General features: G+C 42.9%; 1 protein-coding gene across 6 annotated transcripts in view; it reads right to left on the bottom strand.

The window, feature by feature from the left end:
• Kon (chondroitin sulfate proteoglycan 4-like protein) overlaps positions 1-25,995 on the bottom strand; it is a 110,184-nt gene that overhangs the window by 23,199 nt on the left and 60,990 nt on the right. For 5 of the 6 annotated variants that reach the window (XM_070658929.1, XM_070658957.1, XM_070658937.1 and 2 more), the window contains one exon: positions 7,039-7,202. In XM_070658929.1, the coding sequence (XP_070515030.1) occupies positions 7,039-7,202 (164 nt within the window). Of the gene's footprint in view, positions 1-7,038; positions 7,203-13,669; positions 16,088-25,995 lie in introns of those variants that run through there. The other variant, XM_070658918.1, reaches the window with a different exon arrangement.

Raw genomic sequence — 25,995 nt, 5'->3', positions numbered from 1 at the left:
GGTGAAGGACATCCTGACATCCCAGACGTTTCGAGAGGCAGAGAGGATAATCCGCAGGAACATCGGGTTTCGGCAAAGTACCGAATGGTAAATATCTCCAAATAGAAATTGAGCCTAACCATTATTTAATGACTAGTTAACCCGTGGCTTATCTCGTGGCTGCCTGGCAAAACTATCCAAGACTGAGCCAGAAATGTAACATTTAAAGCGATAGCTACTTGACAATTATTACCGGCTAATAACGAGCTAGAAAAGCTAAATATCTAAACGTTTTTCGCGTGCTAGTTTATCGCGCGTTCTGACCTAGTTAACGCGCGTTTGACTGCCGGCCGCCAAGTCATCTGGGTCCCGTCGCCCGCCGCCCGCGCGTCCCTCGCCCATCCGCCCACGCGGCCTCCACCATGTTGTGCAACATGATGGCTGCCGACTGGCGTAAGCACTGCACGTGCTTACGGCGCGCGTGGCGGCCGGCGGGCCCGGAGGTCAGCGACCGCGGCAGTCGAGCGCGCGTAGGAATAGGTCAAGACTCGTAGTAGACTAGTACGCGGTGAAAGAGTATACAATAACGGCTAGACACGAGCTAGTCATTAAATGACAAATACTTTTTTTTTCTATTCGTCATAATCGTTTTATCGTTTCGATAATAATTAAAAAATAAAATAGAGAAATAGAAAGAAAAAGAAATGTAAAGTTTTAAAAAAATTCAGTCTTAAAGATCTTGTTAATTTGAAAAATAAATAATTGTTTTATTAAAGATTTATAAATTGAGAAACGAATTAGAAACGCGTTAATTTTTTTTTTTTAATGATATTACATTGAACATGTTAATTTTAATTTTCTATTTTTATGTTGCAGTATTATCGTAATTTCTGATCTTTGCAGTCTCTGCATTGGTGAGTGAGTAAGAAATATTTTTTCTTAGTCTAGAAAAATCTTGTCAAACGCGAATTATAATTGTCTGTGAAGCAAAAATGAGTCTTTCTGACACGTACGTTTAATTTCGTCGGGTTAAAGAAAACTTATTCGCCGCGACCTCGATATTTGGCAGATTCAAATTTTTCGCCTTTTTGATGGAACGTATATAAACATACAAAAAAGTCTGGGTTGCCAAAGTAGATGTACCTAGCTCGGCATACGAGGTTTCCTGGCGCCAGTCATGCCCTGCAAATTCCCCGACAGCGTGAGCTGACAGGAATCCGACAGCTCGAGGTTTCGTGTATTCCGTCTGCACTTGAGGCACTCGCACAATGAGTTTGCACACCGAGAGAATGAAGAAGGCAGACAGCTAGACAGACAGTGAAAACGGCTTTCGGTCTCGCGCGGGAAATAAATGTCGAATCCCTTCGATAGCTACGGCGCCTCCACATTTCGTCGGTCTCCGTAATGAGGGAAATGTGACGGAGCGATCGTGATTCAGCGATGTCCCTGATAAGGCACGTCTCATTTTCGCAATTATCTTCTATTTAGACGTACGCGTGAGAATTCTGTGTTTAGGCTTATCCGTACGAGGCAGAGATGTGTATCGTTATTCCCTTAGAACGCGTGCGGCAACGGTTACTGCAGCTACTTTGTAATCGCGCCACCGGGGATTCCTAGTTACGCGTGGCGGATTTACAATACATCCACTGGGGTATAAATTCCAAACTCCCTGTGCATATTTAGATTCGCGGAAGTCACCTAAATCAACCGTTGCCTCCTACGCTGCCGCGCGGCATTGTAGATTCTCAAATAGTTATGGATCGTAGCATGCGGTTGATGATATATTTTCTTACAATCCCAAAGGGTATACCGTCTTAAATATTTACACAGGATTTCATATAAAATTAAATTTTCAAAAAGACAAAAGTAATAGAGATTTACGTATGCAAATAATTTATTTGATAAAAATTATGCTTTCGTATATCAAATTTATGATTATTAATATTTTATTACGAATTTAAATAACAAATATATTTTATTAATTTTGTATGAGTTGCAGTATAATATGTATATATATACATATATATATATATATATTTGATTAAAATTTTGGAGTATTATTTGCATTTAAATTATTTTACATTTGAAAGAGAAAAATTCGGAGCTAACGATATTTACGCGCAACGTGAATAGACTTTCGGGCATATAGAAAAGAAAATAGAATATAAATCGGGGCTTTATTGTAAATAAATGTCTTTCTTAAGATACTTTCCGCAGCTTCATTTAAACCCTATGTTTCAACGCGATGTAATGCATTATCGAGTTACCGGATAGTACACGACGCGCTTTAGTTAGAGGTGAAGTAGTAGGGTCTTGATAAAGAGGTTTTAATCGTGACCCGGATCGAACGTCTGAGACTTATAGCATTCCGGTACGACGTCGCCACGGTATTCCTCGAGCAGCCTTCGTTGATCCTATATAAGAGATCGTCCGAGAAACGTCCGCTGAGGTTCTTCTCTTAATGAAAAGTCGATCGTCCGAGACTAAAGTTGCAGTGGCGGCGCAAGGTTTCGTTCAAGCTGCCGTTCGGCGCTCTTTTTTTTTCTTTTTTTTTCTTTTTCGGGCGGCACATCGCCGATTTCGTGATCGAGCCCGAATAATAAAGGCGCGAGCTGCGAGCACGGCCGATGATAGCCGGTCGCATCGATGCTAGATGACTATGCAGGGATTCATTAATATGCATAAGCGCACGAGACGAGACACTTTGCAGAATGTAAACGCGCCTTTGTACACACAGTCGGCGAAGAGGCTCGCGTGGGACGGTCGCATTATGAATGCATCGATGATTGGAAAGTGAACAATATCGGAAGCGGCCGATGCACTCCGCCGTGGCCGAATCGCCGGATTATCCGGTGATATGGCTGCGGCCGAGTTATTACGATATACCGATTTCGAGTTTACCGCGAACATAGATTGCGACGGTACCAAAGTGCAATAGCGGAAAAAATTCACTCCAGGAGGGGATGGAAAAAAGCGCGCGATTAATAAATCGTTTGTTATCGCAAATGTGTCCGAGACGAGGAAATTCTTCTCCGCGTTAATCACCGGCGGACAAAAAATTAATATATCGCGATACGCTAGAATAAATAAAATTCGATTCGGATTAAAGATTTCGCGCAGGCTCAAGATACACTTGTTGATAAAACAAACTGTGTCCCGTTTAATTTGGTTAGAATAGGAGTGTTTCCGTTTTTTAATTGTGATTACAATACCTAAGAGGTATTTATTTCGGTCAGGAAAAATCGTCGCGCATTTCTACGAACAATGTTTTATAATTACTAGGATTACGGTTCTCCTAACGAAGAGGAAAGGTACAATACGACTTTCTCTCGCTCTCTAATTACGAGGCATTATGGGCCATTATCTTAACTTGCTACTATCAAATTCGTAACATCTCAGACTCATTACTGTTCTTTTGACGCTCTTAACTTATTAAACATATTTTATTCTAATGAGGATTTTCTAACTTTTATCTTCGTAATTGAAAATTTGTACGCGCCAATCGCGAAGAAAAATAAAAGAATAAAAAAGCTGATGTGGAGTTAAATTAAATGGAGAAATAATTAATTACGAATATGTGAAATAAATCTCGTTGATGATTTGTCGTAAAGGAAAATCTTTTTAAATTCTGAATGCCGCGCAAGAGTGAAAACTCGATTACGTCGCCAGCCAAAAAAAAACAAACGATACCGCGATATATCGCCGCAATTAAGTTTTGAATCATCGGATTATCGCCTCGGATAGAGGAGCTTTTAAGCCTTCGGAGGATGTCGAGGCGCCGCCGCTGAGGAGGCACACGAGATCCCGGAAAGTGCCGTTGCACTTTTTACCCCAGCCGTTTATCCTGTCTTCATCCTTCTTAACGATCTTCTTAACAAATTTAATTAAGCCCCCGACGGTACGGCGAGCAGCTTCTTTGCACGGCATGGACTTAGCCCTTCGCGAAATTAGATTCGCGCGGTTTTCATGCCGGGATTCATGCGCGTAATCAGGATACCGCACCTCCACACAGCTAATGTACTCAAAGTAGAGCGCGTATTTTAATACTAGATTGGGAAATGTACCGTGCGGTTTTGTCTCGGGTTATCTTGGCGAAGGACGAGTCGTCGAGTTAAATAGCCGGCCCCCAGATTGGGACAAATTCTCAAAATGCAAAGCGCCGCGTATTGAATATTTTCGGAACGAGGTTTATATATTCCCGACCACGGCCGATTATTCTAATTGCTCTCGTCAGCAAAACAATTTTCGGTCCCGCGCGCAGAGTTGTATTTCTCACAATTGCGAACGCCGGTGCGCAAGAGAGTTAGGGTGCCGAGCACGTTTCATTCGGGAGGGCGGGAAAGAGGGCGATAATGAGTCATGTAAAATATGAGAGTACGCACGAGAATATTAATCGTTGGGAAATTAATAATCCGCGGCGAAGTTGTAACTTCGTTCCGGCGTAACGTTCTTTGTACATAATTAGAAGCAGCGCGGCTCTCATCAGCGGTTATTATCAAGAGACAGGATGGCTAGTGCGCGAGTTCTATCGCTGTCAGCTTTCTTCTCATTATGGCCCATGAAACTTGTTTATAGGCGCGTCGGCGTACCACTCTCTGTTATGCGCGTGTTTCGTATACCGCGGGCGGGCCCACCGTTCATCTCCACCGTTCTCCAGCAATCTTCACGATCCGTCGTAATAACCCAGAACATCGATCACGAAAATTCCTACTCCGGGTAAATTCAATCGGAGTTTCAATTTCTGACACCAAAGAACGCGATATGAAATTTAAATATTATTATAACGCCGCGTACATCTCGATACATTTTCCGTCCCCATAATCCAGCTGCGCGGAAAGATACAACACGTCCTCGAAGAATTACGAAGGAATAAATTTTCTCCCGTTTTAATTCCCAATTTCACTGATGATCTTTCCGATTGTCGGACGCAAGAGTCGTATACATTGCGCTCACCGTAACGTTTAATGCATCGCGCGTAAATCAGCGTGAAACTCGCTTTCAGCGAATGAATTATTTCTTCGAGAGTAATTTTTAATGCGAGCTTATTCGTCTCCAGGGAAACGAGAGCGAGCACCGTTGCGTGGAACTCTCGCGTGCTCCACATCTTTTTTTCTTCCTGTTCGGACGAGAGGGAAAAAAGAAGAAAAAAAAAATAGGGGGAAAAAAAAAAAAGAATCGTTCTATCATTTGAACCACGAGGTTCATTATTGTGTAAAATCCGAACGAGTGACTTCGTCTCGCGGTGGACAGTTCTGACCGATCGCGTGAAATTCTGACCGATGCGCAAAAACGAACGCGACGGGCAACGTTCCAGCCGCGAGCCGAAACATCGTCGTACCGTATCGACGCGCAATAAAATCGAGTGTAAAAAAAAAAAAAAAGAAAAAAAAAAAAAAAAAGAAAAAGAATCGACTCCGTTCCCGACGCGGTATCACCGCAATTTCATTTCGCGAAACATCGATGGAAAAGACATTATGCGGTTTTACTCTCGTTGTTGTCGAGCGCGTGTTTGCGGGCCGACCGCGCCGTTGACGCCGCGCCGCGTCATCCCAGCTATTAAAACGAGGGAGCCGATCTTTCAGCAAAATAACAAGGGGTCCGTAGTCGGGCCGCTTGCCAACCGCCGTGAAATCTTTCGCGACGACGAAAGGCGTAAACATCCCCGTGCAAATTTGTCGCGAAACCCCACCCCGCGATTGTCGGTCTCGTCGGCCAGATATCGGTCTGGTGGCAGGCGAGTTAACGCTAGGCGATCGAGGCGCAATTGCCACTGACCGAAATGCGATATTCCGCGATATCGAAATCTACATGGGATTGAATTTGGCGGCTGGCTTGGCTGTATCTCGCCCGTGGCGAATCAATTTATTGGATTCTTTCTCCGTACATACGTCTGGTCTTTTATACATAAGGGTTCTACCTATTGTACATGCGCGTGTAAGGTATTTATCGGGAGTAAGGTATTGTGAGACTCGAATTCGATATCAGCACGGGAAAAACAAGTGCCGTTGCTTGCATACTTTACATATCGACGTTATCAATTTCGTAATTTTCAATAGAAAGCTCACCCAGATGGATTTTTGAATAATACGGTAACAGTTTAGCGAGATGAATTAAAATGTTCCTAGCCGAGGAAATGCTGCTCGCTTTGCATTGATCAATTTCAACGTCGTGGTATAAATATATACCATCCTATTCTTAACTCTTGTCTTACCCTTAACATTGCCGTCGCCTTCTTTTATTAACCCTTAATTGATATGTAGCGATCCCACGGATCACCGCCTCCGTTCTATCCCTCTATTCTCCTTCGGCCTAGAACCTGTTCTTTTACCCCGCTTCTTTTTTCCTCTTAACAACAATATACGCGCTTATTTTTTTCCTCAATATCTTTCTATCTCGCAAGCGACTCCGACAACGTGAGAGATCGCGCATCGATTAAAGAATAAAAAAAAGGGCAAGCTGTTAATTTACGCTCCTCGTACAGAAAACGTACGCGCACGAGTTCGCGATATTAAAAAAAAGAACAAAAAAAAAAAACGATAAGATGAGACCTTATTAAGATTAGATACGACGAAGAAACGTTCAGAGATAAACGCACCACGTCGCCGGTTAAGAATTAAGATTCCTATTTACGTTATATCACGTGCGTTGGACTGCGCGGGCTACAAAAATTCGCCACATTGTGACGATTAGGATCTTTTCCTGAATGCAATACCCTTCACCGTGTCGCCGGAATCGTGTCGTCTCTTTCGCCAAGAGATAAGAAAGATCCTGAAGTAATAAGAGTCGCGGACACGCGCGCAATGTTACATCCGCGCGGCGAATTCTCATCTCTTCTGAATGCCTTGCGAGGGAATATTTTAGCGTAAACGAGGGAGTCGAATTTTTTTAGCGTGTCACGTAGCAGCGCGTCTAATTTCTTCACGGGGGAAGAGCAAGAATGAAAGGGAGAGGAGTCTGACAGGCGTATCGTAGCACGTGCGGCCCGTTAACGACGACGAGGCGACCGTGCACCAAACAGAAAAGCCTATTAATAGAAGTAAGCGCCAGGGGCAAACGAACCTTCAATCTGCCGGCTTCGAGTTTGATCAAGCAGTAATCCGTCTTGCCAGCAGCCAATAGCAGCATAGCATCGGCGAGATGAGTTCGGAACCGGAAACTGATGTCAGTAGCACCCTTGGCCTCTTGAACCGGAAGATGGATGTAGCTCGCCCCGTAAAACGACACTGCAAGTTTAACAAATTTAATGCGTTTAGGTGGTACAAAGTGGAAGACCGATGATGCGCGTTATTATACAGCGGCCAGTTTGTTGGTGGGCGGGAAAGAGGGCGGATGGGATAGGAAAATGTGCTATTAACGTTACTGAACGTTGAATTCTTCATTTTAATTTACGTAACGCTGTAAATGTTATCTCTTTCTCGCGTACGGTTTCTCGAAAATCCCAAATCGGTCGCGGAAATTATACAGTTTTCTCATAAGCAAAGATGGTGGCTGCGCTATTACGGTTGATTTGCATTTTGCGTTTTTCCTTCCTCCCCCCCACTAATATAGTAATAATTAAAATATAAATTCAGAAAAAAAAAAGAAAAAAAAAAGAAGAAGACATGATGGTAGTCTCGTGAGCGTTCGTTCGTTCTATTTCAACGTAAAACAAAAAGCGAGGTGAATACGTTGCAGTCGGCGCACGAGACCTCATTTTTCTTCAGTGCCGAGGAAGAGAAATTAAGTGTCACTCGCCAAGTTTTATTTCGTTCATCTGTTTCCCCGATAACTTTTGAATTGCAAGCTGAAGTGGCTTTCTTCAGGAAATTTCATATATTTATCGTACCGCGCCGTAAGCAGCGGTAAATAAGTAAATAAGCTGCGACAACTACGAACATAAAGAACAAACTAGTACGATTTTGCAAATCTTATAAGGTTCACGGTAATCTCCCAACTTCATTTATTTATTTCTAAAGACAAATATTAGTTCTACAACTATATTCGATTACCGTGACACAAGAAGAGAAGGATTAATTAAAGTCTAAGCACAGTTTTAGGTGAATGGTAACTTGTCGTAACTTTAAATATCTCGCCAGGAGCATCGAAATGTAAAAAATGCACGAAATGAACTTAATTCTTAATTGACCTCTCAACTTCTATAACGTGGAAATCTGTTTTTTTTCCTTATTATTCTATTTTTTTTCCCCCTTCTATTTTTTAATACTCGGAAATTTATTTTATGCCCGGAAATTCGCATAATTCATTATCACTCATGCGAGTGATAAATTAATCTACATAGAAGTAAATTTTTTTTTTTTTTACGACATTAATAGACGTAATAAAAGTTTTATTTCCGCGCGAAATCGTTTTCCTGCATTCATATCAGCTGTCGTTCGCATATGTCAAAACAGTCATCGTGTCGAAACAAAAGAACGATATTTCCAAATAAACGCGCTCTTGGATAGCTCAAAGCCTTTTTTATTTATCGATGTGTTTAAACCGTGGGACGGAGATGAAAAATGTCACTTTAGATTGACATATTTAGTAATCGGATAGCCAATGAAAATGGATAGTCAACGGTCTAACGGCGCAAAGAGATTATAGAGATGCGCGTGGCGATTATTAATCGCAATACTTTGAAATTTATCCCTAGATCCTAAGTTCTCCAAGTCTATTATACCGAGTACTCGCTCGAGCTACTTCATTAACAAAAGCGGTAGAAGTGGACCTGGCGGCAGGTTGATGAATGGATCGTCAAAGTTCTCCGAGTCTCCCGGGTGTTTCTGTGGACTTAGACATCGTTTTACTGCGGTACAAATATCGCTTTTGCGGACCGAATAAAAAGTGATAAATAGAGGAATCCGCGGTTGAGTTCGCAAAGTTCCCGTAGGGAACCTCCCAAAGGCACCCGGGCTGTTACAGCTTGCGTAAAATATTCTCGATTAGCAGGGGGGCACGTTCTGGAAACGAGCAGCGCGAATGTAAAGAGGAGCGCGCGATGCTTCGATTGAGCCGATGAATGACCGGCTTGAACCGCCGCCGCGTCGCAACGGACGACGAGAAAATCCGGTATCTCGCGACACGCTGTCTATAGACGCGCATAAAGGAATCCACAGAATTGCACGGGTTTATTTTCCACCCCGCAAATGATCTAAAAACGCGTTCAAGTACGTGGAATAACTGCACGGGCCATTAAGTACGAAGAATCTCTCTTTCTCCGTCGCTGTCTCGCTCCTCTCCCAATCACCTCTTTCTCGGTTAGCCGGTGCATAGAAACATTAACGTCGACCGCGAATCGATCCTAGATATTGCCCTCGGTGTTTTGCAGTTCATTGCATTTACCGCGGCTTACTCAATTCACGTTATCCACGAAATGCAATATTTGTGTATGGTCAAAGGGACGGCCTGATGTAGAAGTGTCGATGCACGGCCAGCCTCTCTCTTACACTAAAATTGTATTTAAAACCCCGTATATTTCCCGCTTATAAACGAGTTAATATTTTCAAAAATCAGTTCCTGTAAAATAGAGAATTTCAAAAGTGAAGTTTTCAAAAAAAATGATTTAAATTATTAAAAAAAAAAAAGAAAAAAGTTGCACTTTAATCAATTCCATTTAACTTTTCCGAGCGGTTGCGCTTAAAAATCTGTCACTTTTCAAAAGTGTAATTTAGGTACAATTAAAGTTTATAATTCTAACTTCTATATCTCTCAGACAAAAGATATAAAATTGTAAATAAATCAAAGGGCATTTTAATGCTCGTGTTGCGCTGGATACGTAATCTTCGATAAGCAAATGTCATGTTTTTAAGATCAGCGCGCATGTTGCACATACATAACTGATCGTATATATCACAATACATTTGAAGGATACGTTTGACAACTGTCCATATGTAGATTGTTATTCAAATCGTGCACTCGATACCCACGTATACGTTCGCTATCGTAATTACGATTCTCGGCGGCAATATGTATATGGATCGAAAATACGCATTCGATTGTTATTCGATGGGTTATTTGTTTTATAGAATTACTAAAAATCGAGATCCGCTTTTGCAGTGCAAAATAGCAGGATTGCAATGTAAAAGAGATCGAGTTAATCATGCGAATGTACATATCCACTAGCGATGTTCCATGAATTTCGGTCACAAAGGGGGAAATTTATTTTACAGTAGAAAATTAAATAATAAATTGAAACTTGCTGACTCATGCGTGCATAGAGAGTATTATGCAGTTATTTCGCAAACAGTTTATCTCGGCCGCAGCATCGAAATATCATTTTTGCACGTTCCCAGAGATGACGGATTAGTCGAAATGAAAAATTGTGCGTCGCGTTTTTTCACACAAGTGCATCTTGTTATCATTCGAACAAGCAATTTTTTTTTTTTACCCCGTGATGCAAACGACGTAGATAGTAGTTAGGTTAATGCGCAACAGCGGTGTAATGCATCTGCGATTGTACTATTAATTAAGGACTAATTGGAAGCATGGGTCTTCCATAATTTCCACGAATATATCTCAAATTGAATTTTTCACGGTTTTCCGTTGACCCATAAACCAGGGCGCGGACAGTCGAATTTGACTAAACACATCGGATAATTAGAATTCAACAGAAACAGAAATAATTGCGCGGGAATAAAATGGGATCGTACGAGATGTACGAGGGCTCGAGCGGCCGTTTTCATAATTGTATTTTTCTTTACGAGCCGGGCAGATTTTCTTACAACTGTGCGTAATTGGCCGGCAGTTTTCAAGAAAAAGTACAGAGTGCATTAACGTAGCGGTCGCGGTGCCTCACTATGTGACTGGCAAATGGGAACAAGCCTCGTAAGGTTTCATGGAAATTGCCGGGGATTACGTTCCCTGATAATTCTCTCAATGGATATTGAGAGTTGCACGGAAAAATAAAAATTAACAATTTACGAAGCGATTACACTCAATTAGCCGTCAATACTCAATTGCATCCGTTTATACCGCGCAAATAATGTAAATACAAGTGAAAAATGAGAGTGCGCGCGTGATTTTTGTCTCTTTTTTTTTTCTCAGCGTTGAGAAATCAATTGAAGGAATTATTTAAGTGTTAAATAATTAATTGCATTAATTAGAATTGATCACCATTTAGTTTCGAAGGCTTTTGACGATATCGCATAGCCACCGTCGACAATTAAACTCTTGTACCGATTGCTGAAATTTTTATTACTCCTGCACCTTATTAACGAACATATTTTACCGCGTTGCACACTTTTTTCGCGCGATATAAACCACAAAATCGGTACGCAAAAAAATACTACGTCGGTGCAACGTGGTTGGGTAACAACGGTGAATTTTTTTCTCTCTCTCTCTCTTTCTCTCGATGTGCATGTTTTTCGTGAAAATATGTATCCATTCGGAACCGCCGGAACGTGTAAAAACAAATGTACGATATGCCATGCGCGCCGCAGCGTGACGCGATGTCTCGCACGCGCCACGTAGATTAATCCGACAAACGAAAAACTGATTAGCGAGCAGTAGGTATCGCGAACTCATTTCGTTTCGGGCCGTTCCTGTATACGCTCTGTGAAAAAAGAAAAAAAAATATATATATATATATAACTTTGCGGCGGGTCAGCCGTGAATAATGTACAATATATGCCGCCGATTACATTTCTTACCTTATTACGCACACGTTATTTGCATTTTATGGAAATTGTTTAACGCGGAGTTTTATTTTTAATTACACACAAACAAACCGCGAAACATTCGTTTAATCATTTCGAATCTACGTGCGCGGGTATGTAGGTAATGACAACTGGCGCGAATTCAACAGGGTTTGCAGCGTGCATCAACTCGCAAGTGGATGTGTCGAGTATACAGATTTTATTGCTACGGAAATACGCGACACGGTGTATTGATTGTTGCAAGCACACCGGTAGAACTTTTTTTTTTTTTTTTTTTTTCTTTTTAGTTTTGTTGTTTTTTTTTCTTTTTTTAAATTTTATTTTATTTTTTTTTTGGTAGTTCAACAGAACCATGAACGTTAACAATTTTCTATTTGAGCTCGCACCGCACGCACGAGTCTGATCTGACCGCTTGTTAAATTCAGATCAATCTGCTAAGGTACAGCACCGGAAAGAACGGTCCCGTAAAAACTAATGGTGCATGGATTACATGTTTCGATTATCCGGTTTATTCAGACGAAACGCTAAACCACGTACATCGAGCTTTGCGCAACGATAACGGCTACACCGGTACCTACACGAGTGCACTTCGATATGTATTGTAACGGCGTGTGATTTAGTAGCAAGTTATTACTTCAACGTGATTTCCGCGTTCGATTATTGCAAATTGGCCAAATTTAATTAGCGACTCTGAAAACGTTCACTTCCATTCTTCCCGTTTGTCCGATTTTTCCGTGACGTTCTATGAATTATATCGCGAAATGTTAAAAAATTTATTTTCAATTTTGATCTTATTGTATTTTTTATGTTTCGCTATCGATGAACCGCATCATGTTACAATAATGTAACATAAGTTTCGTCGCTGTTAACTTTCGTCGTTATTTTTTTCTTTCTTTCAATAAACGTAGTCTATAGATTTGTAATAAGCTTTATCCGGCACGCATAATGTTGAAGAAATTTAAATAATTTATTTCGCAAAATTACAAAATAATATTTTCTTGCCTCCAGCACGTGGTCGTGTATAACCGACTATTCCTCGCATAAAATGTCTCACGCCCCAGTGTAACGAAGGACATAATGCAAATATTTAATAGTATGCGCGAAACTTTGGGATAATAAAGAGAGGAAGAGTATAGAAATACCATATTCGAGTTAATTTTCAAGTTATTATAATACATGAAAAACGTTGAATTTGATAGCAATTCGTAGCGCATTGCTGTAAATGATGTTACATACCTACTTTAATTACCTCTTAATAATGAACGATTGACAAAAACTAATTTTAGACATGTAATTACAAAAAAAAAATTTAAAACTAAAAGTTCAAAATCTGTTTTAATAAAAAAAATTTACTAGATTAATACGATTTAATGTTTAAAACTTTAATTAAAAAATTTTGATTAAAGAACACGAATGGAATAATTAAAAACAATCGAGAATATTAGTTCAGAGTGAATTATTTAAAGGTGTTCTTTGTACTTTCCGGTTTTACACTCGCAATTATTACAAAATATAATTTCGATTTTCAGCTTCTTTTTTCATTATCGAATTAAATATTAAAGAGCTTTTCTGCTTTATAAATTTCAATTGTTAGAATTATCGGTGATTTTCAACTACTCGCGGATTAATGGCTAAGAGAGTTGCTCGCTATGCGCCTGATATAATCATTCGTGCGGGGGTGTTTACGAAGAGACGGGTGCAACGCGCCATAGTCTCCCGCACTATTAAAAGCGCTTTGGCGATGTATGTGCGCGGCAACCATTAAACCGCTCCCGCTATAAGTAAATTCGCGGGAACTACTCATGCCGGCGGCCATAAAAGTTAATCTTCGCCGCTCTTTCTCGCGCACGGCCGCTGTTTCTCGCGTCCCTTCGCCCTCGTCCGGGAGTTGGACGATGCGGAAAGCAAAATCCGTATTTCTTTCGGCGCTCCCGCCGCGGCCCGCGGAGGACGGCGGGACGAGGCGGGCGCCTGGGAGATAGATAAGGAAAAACCGAAAGAAGGGTGTGTATGGTAAGCAAAGGGCGGCCGCGAGTCGTCGCGACGCTGCGTCTTACCTTTTTCGTCCGTTTGGCAGTAACCCAAGAGAGAGGCTGTTACCGCTAAGAACATTAGCAGCCCCATGTCGGTGAGGAACGTTGGCCTTTTCCTGTGCATCTTCTTTTATTCAGTCAACCCCCGTTCCTTGTCCACCTCCGCCCGCAGACTCCCCGCAGACTAGCGCGCACTCTCTCTTCCACTTCCACGGGGGTGAAACAGGCAGGCACCCCGGTCTGACGAACGACCTCACGGACCGGCTCTTAAGGGATATCGATTTCACGTGACGGGGGTTACAAAACGCTATTTACGGGGCAGAGCGGGCTAAGATTCGAACGTACTTTTCCCATCCATTTCTTGCTCGTATGTCTTCCCCGTCACGCACATCGCGGAATCTTCCTCTCTCTCTCGCTTCTCCGCGAGACGTTCGGCATCAACGAAAGAATCACGACGGTCGAATTGAGACGCTTCTCGCGGACGCTTATCGATCGTAGATCGGGGTGCGCCGTGCATCCGCAGGGACGTTAACGGCTGATTTAGTAGAAAAGTGTAAAACCGCCGAGTGCTCCCACGAACGTAGTCGTCGTTCTCGCGGGGTGACGTATCTCCCAGGATGCGGCGCGAACGGCGCGGGAGCTAGCATCGCGCCGCACGTATTCCCTTCGGTCTCTCGTGCCGCACCGCCGCCGATTCCCTCGGATCTGAAAGAACATCGGCGCACAGCTGCAAAACGACGCGCTACGTACGGATTTCTCGGAAAATGGTGCACCGTACCGCCAACACTACGCTTTGAGCTTACGGGCACGTACACTCTTGTTGGAGAAAACTCGCACTCGCGAAAACTCCAGTCAAAGCATTGAACACTGTGAAGCAGGTGCGTCCCACACCTCTGTGAGCTTTTTAAACGAAGAAAAAAAAAATCAAGTTTTATTAAAAAACATATTATACAATAGCAGAAATGCAAAAAGAAATTTTTAGTAAGATTATTTAATGCAATTAGGCGGCAATTTATGAAGCATTATTCCGAAATAATATTCATTATTTATTGTATATTATTAAATTGGGCGTTTTATTCTAGCCAAAGCAAATTCGATGACCTAACTTTCAAGCTTTATCAAACTCTTAAAATTGATTAATATTAAAGTTTATTACGGTGATTATAAATAAGAGCAAGTTTCAAAAGTATGCGAAAATTTAATCGGGGTAGATCGTTTCGGAATTTCTGTTACGTGAAATCCTTCGAGGTCGGCTTGAAAAATTCAATAAGAATCGAGTCGAAGCCTTCTGAAAATTTTCTTTCGGTTGATAGCGACGCGTGAAATTATTTTATCGTTTTATCTTTATTTAGCGATGTAAATATGTAGACGGTTATGAGAGTTCTTGTGCCGAAGTTTCGCTTCAAAGAATTATTTCCTAGGATGAAAAAGCGGCACCGCACCGCTATTGTTTGAAAGCATCATAATCTCAGTGAGCCTGCAGTGCAAAAAGCAATAAACGGTAAAGCTAATATTTTTCGACCAAGATATTTGCGAGCTTGTTATAACGCCGGAATTAATATACTCGCGGATGACTTTTAAAAATATTCGCGGGAATATATCGATAAATAACCGTTTGAGGACGTGTCTCAAATAATTAACAAAAATATTACTCTCGGCGATACGCGATAAATTAAATCACGCTGCTGGGACATTGGGATATCGCAGCTGTTTCGGAAATACTCATAATGCAACAAGCGGGACGAGATTCGGAGTAACGTATTCTTGATAATCCAATCGATATAGTCGCAGCGCGAGGAGCCTCGTTTCAATCGCTCGCGCATACGTGTGCGAGAAACGATTTTCGCGTACGTCGCGTCGGCTGTCATCTAAAATAATTATTCCCCTGCCGGAGGCGAAGAGAGGCGTCTCGCCACTCGTTCCCGCAACCACGAAAATTACCGTGGTTGAAATTAAAACCACTTGAAATCCCGCGCTCGTGCGCGTCGACGAGCGGTGCGGTCCGGAAGGCGGTATTTTTCCGCGGTGCAAAAGCCTTCTTGCATTCTAAATGTACGAACGCTAGTTTCCGCGCGATAAGAAGTTTTCCGCGTAGAGTAAAAGAGGGACTTTCACACTGCGAATCTAAACATTTAAACGACCCCGTGCCAGCCCGCAACTTGGCACTCGCCTTACTCTCGCCATTGGTTTACTTCGGGAGTTTCTCATGAGAAATAGAGAGAAGAGAGAATCAGAGAAAGACAGGAAATAAGAGGGAGGAAGAAGGCAAGAGAAAGAGAGAGAGAGAGAAAGAGGACTTCTCTAACGTCTCAGCCTCTGCGAATCTCATTTACAGTTGACCGACATTCGACACGGTCAACGATCCTCGAGTAGCGGACGACGACGAAATAGAGAGACAGAAAAAAAAGAGAGAAAGGAGAAAAAAAAAAAAAAAAGCAAAAGACTGAAGTACAAGACGAGCAAAAAGGCAGCCGACACGCTCGACATGCACCCGGGCCATATTTTTCGTCCTCTCGCTGCCTCTTTCGCCTCGTTCTCTTTCTCTTTCTCTCCCGTGCCCTCGGTCCTCTACATCGTCGATCGTCTCCGCACAACACCCTACATCGCGGGGGAAAAAGCGCACACCGGTGCGAGCCGATTGTTCCTATTCAGCGGACGAGGGCAAAACAAACCACCCCCGACTGCAACCCCTATTTCCAGCCGTCACGTTGAACGAGACTTCGAACGCTCATCCATAACACAACCCGTGTAACTCGTTCTTGCGAAACGCGTCGAAGTAGCAAACTGCGCGCTTTTGTTCCAAAGATACACGAATGATCCCGCCGTTTTGTCGAATCTGGCTTTCCATAGCTCGTAGGGCCCGTCGCCTCTACTTTTTCTTACCGTTTGTTTCCGCGATTGGCCGCGCGTGGAATTGCTAACGGTTTTACCGCGTCTAATTGTCGCCGTGAAAGAGCGTCGGGCGAAATTCACGGGAAACGGTGCCACCATTCGCGCGATACGAACGTACATGCACGTATGTACCCGTACATAGAGAGGATACGAGCACACGCGAGCATATATCGGGATTGTAGAAAGCCGCTTAATCTCGCGGCGGATTCACATGAAATAATCGGGGGAGAGATACATCTCGGTAATTTCCAGGGTTTCCCACTCCGCCTCGGCGTCCGATTAAACGAGCTCCGGGCTATCGCGACTAGAACGGACGATGTTTTTACCATACTTCCTGTTTTTACGCGGCGTTGAAGAGGGTCACGACGACTGGTCGAGAGACCTGTCGCGACGATACGATACTTTTGTTCGATAGAAACTCACACGAGAACCGCCTAATACGTTCCCTGAGCCTGTGTGCGGCCATTCCGCTCACACATGGCCGCATTTGCACGCGCGGAGCCCCCGAAAGAAAATCGAGCCATCTAGACGAGCGTGTAGACGGAATAGAGAACGCAATGGAGAAGAAAGAGCATCGCTTCGAATGTAAGATTGAAATCGATAATGCCTCGCGATTAGAAACGTGGACTATGCTACGAGTTAAGCTCTTCCTCCCGCGATCGACGCTTCGCTCGCCGTGGCTTTGAAATAAAATTTCAAATTTCGAAACGCAATTTGATCGCGAACCGACCGTTCGACCGATTAAAATCGAAGAGCAAAAACGTTGAAAAATATGATTTCTGAATTTCAGAAAGGATCGACAAGGTTAAAAATAGAGGTACGTGTTATCGTGAACATTCGTCATACTTTCTAAATCATTCAAATAATCCTGAAAAATAACGTTTTATCTCGACTAGCGCGTTTCCATTCCACGGTTATCTTGCTCCGAGATCTACGCCGAGAACGGCGGGATTTTCATCGTATTTGCGAGACGAACGGCACGATACATCCCCGACGTCTTTTCGCATTTCGCAGCTAGCGAGGCCGATAATATTTTTATCGCGTCTACGTACGTTACCTCGGCAATCGCGAGGAGACGAGGGTAGCGCAGAGCAGGGCGGGACGACGCGTTCTTTTAAATAAAGCAGGCGCATACACGCGCAACCCGGAGTAGGCTCTCACTTGAGATAGACACGCAGGAATCGACCGCGAATTTCGGTCGAGTTAAGCCAGGAAAGCCCCCCGACGTTGAGCAGGCACGTACAGGCGTCAGCACCCTACCCAGAGTGTACGAGGAGACGTGGAGGACGGCGAGAGAAAAGGAGAACGCGGACGAAGGTGGCCAGAATTTGCGTCCGTGGACCGTGACCGCTCGTATAGTCTCCCAGTCGGCGAGAAAGCCGAGGACCCGTGTAATGGCTCACGTAGGTGAACCCGTGCACGCGGCTGAAATTTAAACCACCACCACCACCAGCAGCAGCGGCACCGTTATCACCAACACCGGGAACCACACTACTACCACACCAGGGAGCACCCACAGTTATAAGCATCCACACTACTGCCGCCACTGCCACCGGCGTATCACCACCCACCCTTCGTAGTAGAGAGAGGAAGAAAGCGCGAGCGAGAAAACGAATAGAGTGACAGGAGTGAGAGGTGGAGTTGAGGGAGGCTAGCAACCCCCAGACCGGCGTCGCCGTCGTTTCGTCACGGAATTCACGCAACGGACCGGTCGCCTCGCGCGCATTCCAACAAAATTCACCGAGTTCCTCTCGCGGAGTTTCCCTTCGTCGGGCGAGCGTCGACGGGGACGTGCGGCTTTACGGCCGTAACGTCGCGTGCTGCGTGTACCAAAATGGTGAAGGTCGGCGCGGCGCTACCCGGCTCGTTTTCACTCGCGACTCGCGCTGTCGGATGAAGAGAGAAAGGCGGAGAGAGAGAGAGAGAGAGAGGGCGTCTGATAGAGGGAGCCGATCGTTTACAGTCTGGTTCAGACGAGGAGAGAACGCGAGGCGGATAAAAAGAGACACGCGTGTGGAGATAGGAGACGAAGAGAGTGGAGAGAGGACCTCGGCGCTTCGACCGGGCGCTCCTCGGCCCTCCTCTGCCGCACGACGACTGAATCTTCGGGGTGGACTGGGGAGGCTGCGCGCAGGGTCGACCCCGCTCGTTCCTGCACCCCTGGCCTGTCTGCTTGCCTGTGCTCGCCTGTGTGTGCTCGCTTGCCGGCCAGTGGTGGCGGCGACGCGAACTACGGGGTGGACAGGGACGTTGTTTTAGGATTTCTCTTTGCGACCGGCCCACGTATTTAGACCCGCGATGGACAAACGGAGATCAAGTCCGACGATAACGCCCTTATTAATATTAACCGTGCAGATACGCGGGACGCCGTCGGAGGAGCGACGAGACCGCCGCGGTCTTCCCTTACCCCATCGTGATTAATTAGGCATTTTCTCGTGAGCTATTAATCGGTCTCGATTATCAACCGGTCCAAGTTTTATTTCTCATTATTTATCCACCCCAACGTGTCGATTCCACTCGACAAACAATTAACCCCCGCAATCTCGATCTTTAATCTCGACAATTACGTATGTTTTTCATAATGCACGTATCGATAGAAGATAAACATACGTTTAAGCAGCAATCGCGGGGCTAACATTTAGAGAACGGAACTTTGATTTACTTAGCTCAATGTTTTTTTTTCTTTTTTTTTTATAGAACTACATTGATCCGCGTATTTGTTCCTCAAACAAAAATTGTGCCAGTGCGAAATGAAAACCGGTAGAACTTTTATTGACTGTTAGGAGTTCTCTTTGATCACGAACATGTCGAATTTTTCTTTTCAAGAAAATTAAAGAATTATAATAGGTAACTCCAATAGGAGAAATTTTTTTAAACTCAGCTACATATTCTATCACGATAATTATTTTTCATTCCAATAACAAATTAGATAAAATATTATTCGCAATCGTTATGACGTAAAGTAGTTAAATCAATAACGAAATAAACGTTTGGATTTTATCTTGAATCGATGCAATTAAGAAATGGTAAATAGAAGTAATTGCATACGCTAATATTACACACCTGATGTTCGTCTAGCAGCAGCATTAGTATTACTTTTTAAAAATATCAATTTATCGTAAATGTAATAAATGTTATTAAATTAATATCTAGCTTTGCGTAAGCATATACAATGCGCATATTTTGTGTATGACAGGTATAATAGACGTTATAATAGCTACGTAACAAAACAAATTACATATTGCATTTAAGCATTGTTACATTTCAAATTTCTTCTTATTGAAATTTAACCCATTAATTAATATTTTTATTTTTTATTTTTTTTTTTTTTATTGAGATTGTTACGTCTGGGAGCCAGATACTCTCGATCAAAAATATCGAATCCTCCGTTTCATAACCCCTGAGACATTTTATGAACTTTACGATGACATTTGTGAGTTATTTCTATAAATAAGTGACCAGGCATCGTTAGGCATCCCGTTGGCGAATCTATTTAAATAGATAACATTTTATTTTTACAATTAAATTGATTATTTAATAAATTGTCATTACAAAATCAGCGTACGATATCAATGCGTTTATCGATACGATATCAAAATTTATCAATACCCAGCAATATTATAAATATTATTAGATATAAACTGAAGATATTATATTACTCCGGATATAATTAGCCCTTCTACATTTAACATAGGCAAAAGCAGTCTGTTTGTTCCAGGAGTAATAATAACTGCTCGCCAAGCCTGCGTGATATATACAGATAGTATTACCTTTCGGCCTATTAATTATAGACGTGTTCACTGAAGAATAATGACATTAATATCGTTAAATAATCTCTCTGCCATTATCAAAATAATCTCACCTAAGAATTAAAAGAAAAAAAAAAAAAAAAAAAACAGGAAGTTGCTGTGATAATTCTAATTAATTATTCCGCACGGAAAAAGTATATTTCAGTTGACGGAGATCGCCGTTTTATGCACGTACAAGTAACGTCGTTAGACGCAGATTTATTTGCAAGTCACTTTAGAATTGTAAAAAGTAGGATTTTCTTGTTAAAAGTTGCTCAGCGATCGTTTGCTTGCCGTTCGATTCCGACTGTCAAGAATAAGAGAGACTGAATACAGGACCGTCGGTATTTAAGACTCGATTTAACAGCGATTTAAGGGCGTAATAGTTGCGCATACAACTTTCTACGTCCGCTGGGAGCGGAGAATTGTGAAGGGAATAGCTAAAACGTGTTTAAACTATGTACACTCTCTGCTTTATAAACTTAAGCGTACATCGCGTATCGCTCATAAAACTTGCTTTATGTAAATATCAAATACGTCCAGTAAACGCGGCCTCGCGGAAATCGCCAGTTAAGCACGCGGCACTCGTATTTTCAGCTGCCGTCGAGTGTTGAGCCGCGCAACAGTATTTCAATTGTAATCTTCAATTATTACCGCGATAAGTTTAATGAAGTTGGATACATTTGCAGTTTAACGGGTGCGCCGCTTTTTGCGAGCTCCCCTACTCTATCCTCGTCTTTTTATCCTCGATAAAGTTTAACAGCGAAATTTGCCGAAGTCAAGCGGCGCAGTCCCCCAAGCGTTTTGCTAACGTAATGGCAATTTAAGCATCTCGAGAGTGAAGTCGGTGGGCACGGTTTACCGACCGCCTGCATAGTTTTCCCAGAGTGCGCCCGAGCAGGCACAAGTGGCGAATTTTTGTAAGACGTGAGGCCGCGTGGAAGATGACGCGCATTCGCATCCTCGAGGGTGCCATTCTCGTTTTCCCGAGCGGTTATCGCGCACGTACGGCAATTTCAGGCAAATTGTTTGTAGCGGAGAGCCTTCCGCGAGCTGAAACGATCATATTAGCCCGCGCGCACGGCGGAGGAAGTTTATTTGCTTTGGTTCGCAATGACCCGCGGATATCAAAGCGATTAGAAATTTATCGGCGGTCGCGTCCGAATACATTCTCACGACCGATTTAACTATTAGCGCTCTCCCGAGTTTTCCGGCAGCGTAATATTGCTTGAGATTTTACTCGTTCTATAGTACGTACCCTCCGTCACTAATTCAGCAGCTTTTGCGCACGAAACTTGAAAATACATACGCATTACGTATTGATATGTTTTTCAGCATATCTCCTAATGAAATTTATTAAACATGGTCAGCGGTATTTGTCGGCATGCATAATTAACACCTCGTTCACGGAATGAACTTATCCGCAAATGTTTATTCCCTAGCAAGTTCCATTTTGGACTTGGTTGAATTCATGGGCCACACGTGCGAAATTAATCATTCGTCGTGGCGGGAGGGAAGGGCGTAAAGTCGCGCAGCTAATAGTAGATCAATAACAATAATTCGCATATTTTGATCAAAATTGGCACGGAGGTTACGCGAGCATGTGCTTTAAAGCGGAACGTTTGCGATATTCCGCCGGAGATACGATAGTGATCCATTTTGTGGGCCCTTTGTGCGCCTGAAACTGCTTCTTTACCGCCTCGTCGACGGTGCGGACAATATTTTCTTTCTCTTCGTCTTCAAATTTACTCCACCCCGGGGAAATGTTGCAGAAACATAACTAGAGCGAAATAACACGATGTATCCGCGGAAGAAATATGCAATGAAATTATGACGGAACAGCTTTAGCAATTGTTCCTGCCTGTGACTTTCAGACCGGCCGTGGAACTTTCTTTTTTTTTTTTCCCCCCCTTCGCGCTTTTAGTTTCCTAAAGTTTCCGATTTCGCCCTGTACATACAAGTACGAGCCAATTATTCGCCGGTTCGACGTTATTGGCGCGACGCGACCGTTCTTCTCTTTCCCGTACAAATTTACATGTCCTCGGGGAAATGTCGAAGGAGCACGGCAAGATAAAACGGTACACCGGGCAGAAGTAGAACTGTGCAAAGTCGAAGTCGCATAAAAATTATTTATACGACTTTCACACGGCGGCACTCGCTATCCCGCTCGCATCGACCATCTCCGCACGACTCAATTTTCCATGCAATTTCTCTCAAATGGCCAACGGTTGCGCGCGTGCATCGGCTAATCGACTATGCAAAAATTAATACAAAATCCACCCCCAAACAACCCTCGAACAGTCCCGACATAGATGCGTGCTGGCTCATTTTGGCCAACCCTTCATGCAATTTTTCACCTCTAAAAGAAAAGGAAAAAAAAAAAAAAAAGAAAAGTCTAAGGAAAAACGAAGGTGAGATGTTCTCCACCTTCTGAATTCACCTGAAATTTACTTTACCTCGGGGAAACGTTGGCGCGATATGAGCAAGGTGATATAAAATGTTATGCTGAGGGGATACGTTCGTTACGTCGGGAAATTACCGGCGCCTTGCCCAAGCTGAGATCCTTAACTCTCGGATCGCATACGCCGAAGTACCCTTAAACTCTTTGCCGGTTTAAATCTATCGAATCTGGGAACAATATTTTCTTCCTTGAGCGAATATTTACTTCGCCCCGGGGATACGTCGTGGCCGTATAAATCTGGGCGTAACGACACGGAGGATATGTGCGCGCAATAAAGTTAGACCGCGAATTGATGCACCACTGGGTGCAAATGTACTGTCTTTCATTCTTCGCGACATGTTATATAATATCCTTAAGATATCTCCTCAAAGAAACCATACGCCGTCGCGTTAATCAGCATCTTCTTCATCGTTCGAAATTTGCCTTCGTTGACAAAAATATATGTTTCGATCTTATCTTGTTCTTTTACGAGAAGCAATATCGCGATAAATTGTCCCGCGTAATCAACATATAAATGTTCCGATTATTATAAAATGTGCGTTTAATTAAGCGACGTTTATGGAATACTTTTCTCCCCTTCGCGTTAACTCGGTCAAAAGAAGATCCGCGGAATTATATCAAAATATCTCTCGCTGGAAAATCACAATATCTTATGTTTCACGTAACGAAGCAGGGGAAACGTGGAATATATTTTTAGAATACTTACATACATATAACGTAATCACTCACCTCCATATCTCTACGTATGTATATTTTTATCACAGAGGCCGACATGTTCTAAGGATATCGCACGCCAGAGATTTCCTTTATAATTTTACATATCTCCCAAGACATTTGAATATTATAATATACGAAAAAGTACTCGTTTAAACTAAAATATCCTAATAATATTTTAACAAAGCTGATAAACGCGCGATTGAAAATGTTCGATATTCAAAATGACTTCGACGTATATTTTCGTAAATTTTTATTGCCTTGTCGTCACCCAACTAGCTACATTTAGTCTAAAAGGAACGTGCACCTCGAGAATACCTCGATGGTAAGAGTCTCCCTTCTTTCTTTTCTTTTCTTTTTTTTTTTTTTCTTTTTTTTCGAACGTCGTGCTACACGTGGTTACTAGGTAGAAAAAGATTAACGCGAACGCGAAGGAGGCGATCTCATCCCCATCGTCGTGCACGACTTCGTCTGTACTTTCACCCACAGACGCCCTCAGTCGTGTACATTGACCTCGCAACAGAAGAAAGGCGAAGTTTATAAATATTTCGCGGTTTCGCCGTGCTCACCCTCGTCGCCGTGCTGGCGCGCTAGAAAGTGATGTTTGAAGGGCTACGCCCGGCCCGACGGGCGGTATACTGAAATACGTTAAAAGGCTCTTCTCCCCCATATGCCGAGGTCGATAGGGAATTTCGACTGGAGGAACACACGCACACCCGCACACACGTTCCCAACACACAATGCGAATCGACAGTTTTTTTTTTCTTTTTTTTTTTTGCATAGTGCGACTGTGTGAAACGGTGGCGCGCGTGCAAACATCCGCGATATAATCCGAGCTAGAATTGAAATGGAAAATTTTCACGGCGAAATCTGCTTGAAAAATTAGTCCGACAGCCGCTTTTTTAATTACGCAATATTGCACGCCTCTGTGTAGCGCAAGTGTTTCGCGCTGCAGGGAAGCTCTTTGTGCCGCCGTGTGTAAATACACGGTTCTTTCCCCGTACGTGAAAAGCGCCGGGCCGCCGCCGCTCTTCCATCGCGATTCGAAACCGTTCGATTCCGCCGGCGGGTCCATCCGATTTCGTTTTAAGAAACGCGCGAGCGCGCGCGACGCATAATTACTTTTTACGAATGCGCGGGTCTATTCAGACGCATTCGGTCGAATCGGCACAAGAATGGCACAGTCGCGCCGAACTGTTCTCAGTAAAAGCAACTCTGAGAGGAACGTATTTTTCTAGTTGAAGCGACACAGTTTATCCTTCCGCTTCGTGCAGCTCTCGTAGGTACGTTAAAAAATGCAGTAGTGTTGTATAATGTTACGCTGGCGATTCGAATAAATCGCCAACTTTATTATTATTTATTTTCATTCCAGATTAAAAAGAGAATCGTAAACGGGTTTATGCTAACCATCCGTATCGAAATAATATTCCTTTAGCGAGAAACGAAGAAATGAATCGTGACGGAAGATAAGCGCGCCAGCGATATTTGCGAATTATTCAATTTCTTTTTTTTTATTTTCCCCCTTCTCACATTAGGCTCGTATATCCGTGTACACCGTACGTTCTAAGCAAGTTCGCCCGTGATAATGACCAAACTTTAAAAATATTCCTTATTATCGGATAAGTCAACATCGCATAATTCGCATCGTTAACATGCCGTGTCCGTAATTCATGGCACGGCGCTTTTAATAGCACCTAATATTCTTAAGAATATTACCGTCGCAGCACGTAAAATTTAAGTACGTCCTTTATCTCCGAATAAATCAGAGCTGCATAATTTCGTACGCTTAATATGTCGTTTTAATAATTTAACTCGGTTTGCTTCAACTCCCAAGAAAGAAATCGTCTATTAGAAATTCGAAGCTTTTTTTGTACGTAAAAGTCAACGTTGTGTTTTCTAAAATCCTACGTTAATAATTATACATTAATATTGTATTAATTAATATATTATATATATTAGATTAAGATTAAATTATATGCATTGGGAGGGAGAATTAAAATTCAACGATATGTACGAGATACATACGTCATTATAGTATCTTGTTTGAGAAAAAGGTAATCGTCAATAATTCTCTTTAATCTCCTCGCACACTAAATACCGGTTTTTATCCGCTCGAGAGAAGCTTCCTCCAAGGAAAAGTAGAGATTTCACGGGGATTAGAGAAGTAAATAAAGTAAACGGAGGCATTTCGAGCCCGATTATTCGGATAAGGGTTAACACGATCGTATGCACCTCGCAGATGTACACCCTATTATCGTTCCACTTGAGCAACTTATTACGCGCTACTTATTAGCGTTTAATGCTCGCGCCGACGTTGCGAAAGAACGGAAGCGAATGCTCCAACTCTCTCCGATAGCAACAAACTATTGTCCCGAGCGGGGGACAAAGGTAGTTTCCAACAGTCGTAACCGCGCGCGGAAATGCATGCGAGGACCGCAAATGCAGGTGTGATCTCTTCGTGAACGTGACTCGCCATTGACGTAACTATGCGATGC

This window comes from Cardiocondyla obscurior, linkage group LG01, assembly GCF_019399895.1.
Source record: "Cardiocondyla obscurior isolate alpha-2009 linkage group LG01, Cobs3.1, whole genome shotgun sequence".
NCBI classification, from domain to species: Eukaryota; Metazoa; Arthropoda; class Insecta; order Hymenoptera; family Formicidae; genus Cardiocondyla; species Cardiocondyla obscurior.
This window is presented reverse-complemented; position numbering and strand designations above follow the sequence as displayed.